The sequence below is a fragment of the Pinus tabuliformis genome, chromosome 5_1, assembly GCF_031772625.1.
Source record: "Pinus tabuliformis cultivar Carrire ecotype Pingquan chromosome 5_1, CPIR1, whole genome shotgun sequence".
Classification (NCBI taxonomy): domain Eukaryota; kingdom Viridiplantae; phylum Streptophyta; class Pinopsida; order Pinales; family Pinaceae; genus Pinus; species Pinus tabuliformis.
In genome coordinates this window covers 152,288,766-152,300,712 of record NC_142305.1, presented here as the reverse complement: position 1 = coordinate 152,300,712, position 11,947 = coordinate 152,288,766, and the positions used below count along the sequence as shown (strand labels likewise).

Below are 11,947 nucleotides of genomic sequence, written 5' to 3'. Positions count from 1 at the left end.
ATTCTACACTCCAAAAAGAAGGTTTCCACCTCAAGGGATTTGATCCCTCTTGGCGCATGATAGATCCAGAGTTAGATGGATTTAGGTTGGTTTATTTGCAATGGGATGTTATATCTATTTATAGTAGGATGTTATTATTAGGATTGAAGAACAATTTATTGGCAACAGGATATTATATCTACTTATAGTGAGATGATATCATGAGTGTTGTGAGAAGTTGGATCATGTTTGGATTGCCATTGAAATAGTTTAATTCTCCAAAAGTGGCTTCCATCCTCTCCCAAAAGTAGTTTTAAATTTTAGTGGTGAACTTGATGACCAAGTCAATTTGGTAGGCTTGATAAATATTGCCAGTGAAATATCTAGAACATAACTTGAGATAAGCCCCTAGGGTTAGCTCAATTTCCCCATCCTTAAAGCACCTTTGTTATTAAAAGGACACAGGTTCAATTATCTCTACACTCTCGAGATCAGTGCCGTGGTTGAGCCAGAAAAAAATAGCTTAATACAAATTTTCAAAGGTAATCACAAATCTCTGAAATCCAGACGACCGAAATTTCAATATGGGTGTTGACAAACTCGTTATGGCATTCCCAACGATGAAAGAGGTCGAGGTCTATTGTCAAACTTGTTATTAACATTCCGGAAATGGAGGATGGACAATTTAATTATGGTATTCCCAACAAAGAAAGAGTCGCCTTGACGCAGATATTTGAGTTGAACGAGCTACAAATTTATCACATCATTTTTATTTCAATACACAAGGACGGTATATGATATCTGAATAAAGGATGAGCTGTATATGATATTTGGGGAAGTACTGCAGAATCAGGCAAAATCGTAGCAACTTCAAATTGCTAATTTCACATGTAGTAGGTATATACCACACAGATTTACATGTGTTTATTTGTTAACTTCCTGTAACAGTAATTATGAGGTATGGAATAATAAATAAAATAAAATTAAAACTTAATCCACAAGACATTCACAAGCGCAGATGATTATTTACAGAATAAGATTTGATTTGCTATTGGTCAAACTTTAAATTGTGAGGCTGAATTTCATTTGCTAAGTTTGTTGATAATTGGTGGACCATTTAGTAGATTTTTTAAGGTATGGTCGAGTTTAGAATAGGCATTTCAGCATTTCTGTTTTTTGAAAATTTAAAAATTATAGATGATTTAGATATCGTAAGATTTCTATTTTACAATATTCTAAACACATTAATATTTTGAGACCATCTGTGAAGACACCAAACCGCAATAAAGGGAAATTTGGTACGTAGCAATTTAAATGTTCCGGGCTATCCTTGCATTTCTACAGTTTAGGGTTGACAGGTTCCATTGACTCGGGTTGGCATTTTTCCTGCAAAGTCTTTATCCAGTCTCACGCTCCCACCGAATTTATCGGCCTCCGCCCACAGTTGGGCGACAAGACTTTTACTTCATCGTCATTTTTGAAGGCCTCAGAAAGGCGACTTTTACTTCTGCCGCTATTTTTGAAGGCCTGAGAAAGAAGACTTCTACTTCTGTTTTGCGGTTCATGTTTGAAAATAAATGGGAACGGCAACAAATAAATTGTTATTGAGATTTATGACTTTAAATATATACAGAATATTTTATTCATGGAGATTGGTAATTTTATGTAGGAAAAAATTAAATAATAATGGTAGAGGTACACTTAAATGGAAAATTGTAATTTTATCAATCTCCCATACATTTTCGGTTGGCTTCGTCGAATTGAGTTAAAGTGATCTTGCATATTTCACTAATTAGGTTGCAAATTATTTATGAAGTTTGATCTTATTGTGGTTGTTGTGGTGGTTATGTCTCAGTTATTCCAGAAATTGTGTGACATGCCGAATATATGATTACACCGCGTTGAAAGGAGGAAGACCCACCTTTCTCGAAAAAGAGGTCTGGGTGATGGAAACCTCCTCTTCTAGTGCTGCGTCCATTCCACCTTTGAAAAAGAGGTATGGTTGATGGAAACCTTCTCTTCCAGTGCTGCTTCCATTCCACCTTCACCACTTGAATTTGCAGCGTCTCGTCTATGTTCAGTGCACTGCCATCAAGGGCCCACCAACCCCACCCCACAGCGACCACTTCAGGTTCACTAGATCGCATAAGTCTAACCATCCCTCTAAACCTATGAGCGGCAAAACCCAGCGAGAACGATCATTTTCCCCTCTAAATTGACACCACATAAAAATGTTGCCCCTCTCCTTTCAATCCCCACAACCTACTCCAAATGAGCCCACCACAACCTAAGACGAGAGCATCGTGCTTGAGATTTTGAGAACCAACCCAATGACCCAAATCGTCTAGGCCATATGAATAGAATTGTGCTAACCACCTCTAACTTGGAATCTCTTCTTTCGAGTAGAAAACTAGAGCAAGGAGACACCAGCGATATGGCTCTGCAACCACCACACTTGTGGCCCTTTAGATGGTTATCTCCAACTCCAGCCAACAGGCTTGAAGATACCCAAAAAAATATTAAAGAGCTTAGGACCACTCCCACAACCCGGGCATTTACTTTCAACCCCCAATTGCAACAATCATTAACCATGAAATCCTCGTGACCTTGATAAGCCATCGACTAGAAATAAAAGCAACGAGTAACAAACACCACTCCAGGGCTCTACCCTTCTACAAAATGAGAGAAAAACATCGTGAAAACTACGAGAGTAGTCAAGAAAGCTTATGAGAGTGCCTACCTTCAGAGTCCCAAATTTGAAATCCTCCTCCTGTTACCACATTCAAGGTGTGAACCCTCCACACAGAACCCACCGAGAGGCAGAGCTAACTCCAACTTACAAGCTCACCTGGATTCTAGACTTGGCATGTTTTCTTGCCAACATCTCCACATGAAATTCCCAACTTGAAAACAAAACCCTCTATCAGTGTGAACCAAAGACGAAGAGGCATGCATAAGTTGGCAACCTGGTAGACTCTTCGCTATCTCTACCACCTTCTCGTATGCCCATACCCCAAACCACAAACAAAAGTGTCACACTCCCCATCCCATGTTTAAAACAATCTGCTACAATCTCAAAGCTTTGTAGGGGTTCATACTACATGTTTGTCATATACCACTTGTGTTTCATTGTGATAGTCAATAAAACATAATCATTGCCTCCTCCTCCATATAACCATGTTCCTCCACCCCATTAATCGGTAATTTCATCAACATTTCTAATTAAAATTATCCAAAAATAATATATGTAGTTGTATAATAAAATTCATAAATTAGCCCCAAGAGTTAGCTCAATCTGTCAAGTCAATGCCTCGCCAATCAGGAGGTCACAGGGTCAATTCTCGAAAGCTCTTGGGGTCAGGTCAGTAAATAGGCCGAGGGGTGTGGCCCCCTTCGGGTGGGGTCCAGCCTAGCGTTAAACAGGCTGAGGGGTGTGACCCCCTTTGGGTGGGGTCCAGCCTAGCGTTAAACAGGCCAAGGGGTGTGACCCCCTTCAGGTGGGGTCCACCCTAGGGTTGAACAACCCTGGACATAGCGGACCCATTGACCATAGGTATTGGTGATCCAGAGGTGAAAAAAAAAAATCATAAATTTATATTTTAAAAATTCTAATAAATTAAAAATTATATTATGTTTATTATAATCATACAAAATTAATTATAATTCATTAACTATTTACTTCTAATTTTTATTTAGTAATTTTATAATTTATATATTTTCTATATTTTAATATTATTATCCACTTTATAATTTAAATTAATAATTTATTAATTTTAAATCATTAAATTTATCAACTATATAATTTAGATTAATAATTTATTAATCTAAAATCATTAAATTTCTAAGCTATTAATCTATAAACCAGAGAATAATAAACTTCTTAATTATTAAATTTTAAACTTTCTAATCATTATTTATGTAAACCATAAACACTTTATCTCGTAAATTCATCGACCTTAATTTATTAGAAAATAACTTCGACTTTTTAACATCATTTATTCGAAAATATCTTCAACATGGTTCAATGTTACAGTGTTAATTTTTTTTGTTTAAACCCTCAATGGGGGGTTTGTAAATTTTAAAACTCTAAATTCACAAGATAAGATTTATTCCTAAGATGGATTCAAAAGCCTCATGGCTTTGATTTTTTTATTTTTTATTTATTTTTCCATGGGGATGATTAAAAGTTATTTACTCATTAATCTTAAATCATACTCTCTTTTTTCTTTTGGCAAAAAAAACTAATAATCTGGTAACAAAAGACCTTTTTCTAAACCATATATTTAACAAGATCGCATAGTTAAAATCAATTTATAAAGAACAATTATTGAGTTGATTTATATTACTATTATTATAATGAGAAAGAAGTTTGTTTAGAGAAAGAAGTTTGTTATAAAATTAAATGGATTTAATTATTTGTTTTCCAATTTTTATTGAAAATTTGTTTTTTTACTTTCTTCTTACTAACATGTAGTTTTATTAGAACTTTTTTCATTAACCCAACCTATCTTATCGCGTATTCATTTTGTAAAACCATAGCCTCCATTCATTCTTATTGACTTTAAACACCCAACCTATATTATCGCGTATTCATTTTGTAAAACCATAGCCTCCATTCATTCTTATTGACTTTAAACACTAAATTTGCTCACTCATTTTTATTTTCTTTTACTTTTTCCATTTAATTTCACTTAACTTTATTACAACTTTTAGTACTAACCCAATTTTACCAAACAAAAATTATCTAATACATGATTTTTCAATTTATATATATATTTTAAACATATATTTCATATAATATATAACATTTTTAATCATAATTATTAAAAAAAAATCAATTAAGGTGGATGAAGATCTATTGACTTTGTTTTAATTTTTTAATTGAAGGCCTAAATTGATTTTCAAGGGAATATGTTCAGCATATGATTAGTCTTAATGCTTATCAAAGATTGTAGTGTATTAAAGAGTTTGTTAACTTGCATTGACTTTTAATAAATTAAAAAAATTATAGCCCACCAATTTCCTAGAGATTTGAGATTATTCCAATTCTAAAAAGTTCCTCCATGATAAATTCCTCATTATTATTTATAACATTCATTTATATATAAACAAATTTTATTTAGCAAATAGTCTATTACTTTTTATAAATTTAAAAAATTAGATTTGTATCATGTGTCATGTGGCTCCTGCGCACCAATTTCCTAGAGATTTGAGATTATTCCAATTCTAATAAGTTCTTCCATGATAAGTTTCTCATTATTATTTATAATTCTTTTTTTTTAAGCTAAAATTGACTCATGACTTTTTTATACAAAATTAATGAAAGAAATATATACATTAATAAAATCTTCTTTATATTATAATAATGTTTTTTATTATATTTATGGAACTTTCAACTATATCAATTACATTAAAAATATATATATATATATATATAATTTTTTTTTTTCAGAAGAAAAAGCATAATATATTCATATAAAAAAGAGATTACATAATGCAAATGCAAGAAGCATATGCAAAAACGTGGACCGAGCCACATACAAATCTGCATAAACAGATCACCAAATATAGCCCCGAAAGACCAATAATGCCCAGAAAACAAGGCAAACCCATCTATAAGGTGCAGAAATGGCACCAAAGCACAAAGCAGACAATCAACGAAAAAACAGCGCAAGATCTGACCGCCCAATACAAAAGGAGAGGCACGAAATGAGGAAGAGAGCAGCACAAAAAGCCACTCCTTCCCCGCCCCCTCAAACTCTCCACTCGAAATCAGACGAGAAACAAGATCACTGCCACAATCAACTGCATTTGCCTGCAGAAAAGACCAAGAAAAAGATCCATAGAAGCGGCACGAAACAGAGCAAAGCTCGTTGTTCCCTCAACGCTCCAAAGGATATTCCGCGGCCAGAACAACCCTAACTGCCGCCGAGAAGGTGAAGACCCACCGGAGCAGAGGCGAGAACCGGGGGCAGAGGCGGCATGGGAAGCCACCTCGCCCCTGCTCAAAGAAGACTAAGAGACCAGAAGAAGAAAAGAAGCCTGCAGGACGAAACCCCTCTGCTAGCCTCTCGTCGCCCGACTCAGGGGAGCCCGCTCCTCACGCCCCACTCGCCTTTGGAGAATCCCCGCAGATACGCCGCTCCTGCTCCTCCGGATCTCCTGCTTGCCGCACCTGCTCCTGCTCGCCGCTCCTGTCCCTATTCCCTTTCGCTCACCTGTTCCTGCCGGATCCCCTGTTCCTGCTCCTCCTAGTTCGCCCGCTCCTCCTCCTGCTCCCTCTCTCCTGTGCACAAAGCCTCCCCTCCAAATCTACAAGGTATATGAGAAGGATCCTGAAGTATTTCAAAATCTAGCGTTCAAGCTCCGACGCTCCTTCCGATTCTGTCAGTTCCGTTGTCGACCTTCCCTTTACCCGCATTGCGTCTGCACAGGCTACTCCTCCTTCCGGATTCTCGATCAGCGTTCAAGCTCCGTTGCTCCTTCCGCTCCTCCCGCTCCTACCAAAAGCCCCAGATCCCTCAGTCCTTTCCGCGCAGGCTCCTCTTCCTTCCGAATTCTCGAATGATCCCTCGCTCCGTCCAAGCTCCGTCGCTCCGTCCGGTCCTACCAAAAGCCCCTGATCCCTCAAAATTATACTATTAAAAATTAACATATGAATATTAAAAATTCTTAATATAACTCATATTTCGAAAACATATCATTATGACTATTAAAATTTCTTCTTTGAGCTTATATTTTGGGGCCCGACAAATATAGAAGTATAATTTATAATTGCTAGTAAAAAATACTTGAAGATTACACGAATACTTGAATGTCACATTATTTGAATTTCATAACCATTTTTCAGCATTTCTTTGGGGTACCAAATCACATCCACATATTTCTGATAGCTCTCCATCCTTACTTGTTGTACATGTTTGGTGAGAGGGCCACATATCTCTCATAACTCTCCAGCCAAACTTATATTATACGCTCTAAACGTTTGAACCATATGTCTTCGTTGACTTCTCTCAATCATTATTTGAGATACCAAAAGATTTTTATACGATCTAGATGAACCATATGTCTCCGCTGACTTATCTGAAATATTATTCGAGATACCAAAAGATTTTGAATTCTTATTCAAAATTTTGAAGGACCATATTAAATGGGATGATAAGGATATAATGGGTAAGCCTGATGGTTGGTTTGGAACTCTTGAATTAAAAAAATCAATTATTATATGTTTTATTTTTATCAATTTTGTTTTAAATGGTCAGTGGGATTTGTATATTTGAGTTAGATAATCTATTTTTTCAGAACGAAAAAGTATAATTGTATTATATTGAGACTATATAAAGGTTCCAGAGAGTACAAATATCTAGTTTTTAGAAGCTGGAAGATCTTGATCTTGAAAAACAAAAAAGGAAGGATGTGTCCTTTCATAAATTTGAGTTAGATAATCTATAAAATTGAAGTGTTTTGAGATTTTTGGAAAATATTGAATTATTTATGTATTCAAAATCGTTATTTAATTAATTAGAATTTATAATTTTATAGAAAATTTTGGAAATCTAAGTTGTTAAGTTTCAAGATTTTAAGTGCTCCAACAATTTTTAGTGTTAGAATCTATTTCCCCATCAAAAACAAGCTTAAGCATTTTTACTAACTAAATTTTTAGAAAAAAAATAATAAAAACAAAAAAACCACCTAATTTTACTGTATAATCAAATTTAAACACATGCTTTTACTGTATAATCAATAAATTTGACATCTGATTAGACAGTTTTTTTTTTTTTTTTTAATGGAAAATTTACAGGGGAGTCGTGGAAGTGTCGGTGCGATCTGGATGTCAAATTCAATGCAGTGGTCGATGCAGCAATTGACACCTGCTTAGACAGTTTTTTTTTTTTTAATGGAAAATTTACAGGGGAGTCGTGGAAGTGTCGGTGCGATCTGGATGTCAAATTCAATGCAGTGGTCGATGCAGCAAAAAGCGAAATAAAGGCCAATTGGTATTTTGTTCATCACACGGCGTAGCGTAGCGAATCTTTGACTTGTTGCTAGGCCAGAGGAAGCTTCAGAACGAGTCATCGGTCAGCACAACCAGAGGGCCTATCCTATGTGGCCCGGCAATTTCCATTATAAAAAGAAATAAGCAGGGAGGGTTGGGAAGATAGGAACTGGATTTCGATTTCCAGTTGGCTGCGTTCAGAATTAAATAGAGCTTGTTCATTGGACCGTTAGGGGCAGGAGCATTAGGCATTTGGACATCAATTTTGATTTAGATTTGGCTAAGAATTTGTTTATTGGACATCCAAGAGCAGCCATATATCTTGTTACAGGTGTATTAGACACCCAAGTTTTCACTGTAGCTTCCCGTTTATCTATTAAGGTTGCACAGACACCCAGGTTCTTGCCCTGGCTTATTAGTTGTCATGGTTGCACTGTTCATAATCTGAATAAGAGTACAGAGATTTGGACCTAGCTAAACTATCATATGTATCTTAAACATGTTCGTTAGTTGTTACCTGGTTGCACCGTTCAATGATTATTACAGTTGCTTACTGGTTATTTCTTAATTTGTTGCCTAGATGCCTTGCAGAGATTTTAAATAAGCAAAGCTTTACAGTTCTATATTTGTTAGGCACCCACGTTCTCATTGTGGCTGACTGATGACCTGGTACCTGTTTCACTGATTGTAATCAAGGTAACCGTGTAGAACAATTATGTTAAACCCAATATCTGTAATATATTTTATTGTTATTCAATGTATGGTTGGTTTAGATGAAGCAGTGGAACCAGGGTCCAGCCTTACGCCTTCCTCTTCCGGGCAACAACAGTTTTGGAAATCCCCAAGTAGCAACTTCAACTTTGGATTTCACTCAGTTGGAAACGATGGATTGTATGTTCTGGGCATTTCGATTTCTGACACTTCAGACGAAACTCTGGTGTGGACTGCAGGTGAGAATGGTGGTGGTATCAGAGTGGGTGACAAAGCTTCCTTTAATTTCCAGAATGATGGCAACCTTGTATTGCGCAATGGAACAAACACCATGGTGTGGCAGACCAATACTGCAAACCAAGGCGTATCGTCTGCTGTCATGCAGGATGATGGTAATTTTGTGGTGAATAATAGCAGTTCCAACAGTGTTTGGGAGAGTTTTGCCAATCCTACTGATACTCTCTTGGTCAATCAGAGTTTCGACGTAGGACAGAGCCTCCGTGTTTATCCTTATTCATTCACTCTGGAGAGCAGTGGGAATTTCACTTTGAAATGGGGGAATAAAATCACATACTGGAATCAGGGTGCCCCTAATGCCTCCACAGCACATCTGAGCAATCAAGGGCTTTTTACACTCTCCAATTCTTCTGGTGTTCAGCTCTGGAGTGCATACAACAGCGATTACACCGATTCATCGATCACATGGAAATTTGAGGTCCTATGGGTGGGTTAAAAGCTCTGAAACATGGCAACTGGGTTGGAGTGCTGTAGAAGACCAATGCCAAGTGTTTGGATGGTGTGGGAACTTTGGAATATGTGTTTACAATGACACAGCCCCCTACTGCATATGTCCATCTGCAGATTTCGTTCCCATAGATCCCAAGGATCCCACACAAGGGTGCAGGAGAGAGCAGGACATTACAGGGTGCAGTAACCAGAGCATGGTCGTATTGAACAATACCGAATTCTTTTCTTATCCTCCAGAATCAGAGTCACAGTCGGAGATATACAGTTTGGGCATTCCGGATTGTCAGCTGAATTGCCTGAAGAATCAACCCTGTGTTGCATCTACAGTCACGGCGGATGGCTCGGGCACTTGCCGTGTGAAGACTGAGAATTTCACAAGCGCCTACCAATCAGCAGCCATTCCAAGTACTTCTTATGTAAAGGTATGTGGTCCAGGTCATACTCTAGCACCGCCACCCCCTGCAATTAGGTTTGTGAGATCAACCAAAGTATCTCCTATTCTAATTGCAGCGGCAGTTGTAGGACCTATCATTGCCTTGATTACTATACAGATATGCCTTTGGTTTATTTTCTGTAGAAATAATTCTAGGTTTAGAATTGGCCAACTATCACCCCAATACACACTTCTGGACTATGCCTCGGGGGCTCCAGTTCAGTTTTCATACAAGGAACTTCAGCACTCAACAAGGAATTTTGTGGAGAAGTTAGGTTCAGGTGGGTTTGGAACGGTGTACAAGGGAGAACTGCCGAACAAGACAATAGTTGCAGTCAAGCAGCTGGAAGGGATTGAACAAGGGGAGAGGCAATTTCGCATGGAAGTAGCAACCATCAGCAGTACTCATCATTTGAATCTGGTTAGGCTAATCGGATTTTGCTCAGAAGGCCGCCATAGGTTGCTGGTTTATGAATTCATGAAAAATTCTTCCCTCGACACATTTCTTTTTTCTTCTTCAGAGCAATCTAGGATGCTAGATTGGGATCAGCGCTTCGGCATAGCCCTTGGAACTGCAAGGGGTATCGCCTACTTGCACGAAGAGTGCAGGGATTGCATTGTTCATTGTGATATTAAACCTGAGAACATCCTCCTAGATGATAATTTTAGTGCAAAGGTTTCTGACTTTGGACTCTCCAAGCTCATCGATCACAAAGGTCATCGCAAGCGTTCATTGACTAGTGTTCGGGGAACAAGAGGATACTTGGCTCCAGAATGGCTTGCCAATTTACCCATCACTACCAAGTCTGATGTTTTTAGTTATGGCATGGTTTTGCTGGAGATCATAAGCGGTAAAAGGAATTTCGATACCTCGACGTCGAGGAAGAAATTCTCAGTGTGGGCGTTTGAGGAATTTGAAAGAGGAAACATTCTAAACATTACAGACGAGAAGCTTGGTAGAGATATTAATATTGATCAGGTAACGAGGGCACTTCAAGTTACCTTTTGGTGTATTCAGGAGCAACCCTCACAACGGCCGACTATGGGGAAAGTTGTCCAGATGCTGGAGGGGATTTTGCTTATTGACAAACCACCTGCTCCTAAATCTCTGGAAACATTTCAAAGCAGTACTATCGGCAGTGCTAGTGAACTGGGAATCTCAGTGCTTGCAACACCCAATCCAGTTTCTCCTATCTTGTCTATGAATGACACTCTGTCTTCAAATCTCTCAAAATTTCAGAAAACCGACTCTCAATTAGCAGGTAGCTCTGCCGTCATGGCCACTTAAGTTCTGAAACTTGTGACAAGACAAGTTTTCTTATCATTCCTGTTCAGCCTGCTCAATGGAAGTATCGCCATAACTTAGCTTTCAGACTAATATTCAGCCAAAAAAGAAGGTATTAATTTGTCAGTTTCATTGTGCCATTGCAGATTTCAAAGGCAGCAATGTCATTGATGCTTGTATTAAGTCGGTACTTTCGTAGCATCTTCAATGGATTGTGTATATAGAGAGGAAAACCCTATACATTGCAATACCACAGGCAGCTTTGATCTGTCCACTGCATTTCCTTTTGGAATAGACCATTCAAAGTCACAGCAGTGAATTTTCATTCTCAAAAGTAGAATTTAACGAGAAGGAAATCTAGGGATAACGAAGGTCTTTGTTTGGCATTAACGACAATCATGTCTTATCTCTGCTGGATAACTGATTCTATCAAGGTATTCCAATTACTGCAAATTCTAGGAAAATGTGTGATCTTGACATTTTGTTCACTCCTTGAGCAGTCTCTGGTTGCAGGCTTCGTCTCTCTTTCTTTCTTGAAAATGCATCTTAAATCTGTTTATGAAACAATGAACATTAGATCAAGAGTTATGCATTTTTCTTTACAAGGGAGTTCTTTGGTTACTGTATTGAATTCTCCCGCACAGGTTTCCTCAGAAATATCCTGTTAGAATAACTTTGAAAAGTATAACATCTCAAGAAATGTTCTTTTCATGCCAAAATATTATTATAAATTTGAGCTAGTTCACTTTCTGATACACATTAATATAGTAATGTTCTCATTTCAAACATAGCCCTT

General features: G+C 37.5%; 1 protein-coding gene and 1 pseudogene across 1 annotated transcript; both read left to right on the top strand.

The window, feature by feature from the left end:
* Window positions 1–7,954: 7,954 nt before the first annotated feature.
* LOC149163874 (G-type lectin S-receptor-like serine/threonine-protein kinase At1g34300 pseudogene) lies at window positions 7,955–11,651 on the top strand (annotated as a pseudogene).
* LOC149163875 (G-type lectin S-receptor-like serine/threonine-protein kinase At1g34300) lies at window positions 8,736–9,419 on the top strand. Its single transcript, XM_089429288.1, has one exon. It carries the CDS (start codon window positions 8,736–8,738, stop codon window positions 9,417–9,419), a length of 684 nt encoding a protein of 227 aa, XP_089285414.1.
* Window positions 11,652–11,947: the final 296 nt, after the last annotated feature.

Excerpts from the sequence above, each read along its gene's own strand:
- LOC149163875 (XM_089429288.1), top strand. The coding sequence starts at position 8,736 with ATGGTTGGTTTAGATGAAGCAGTGGAACCAGGGTCCAGCCTTACGCCT.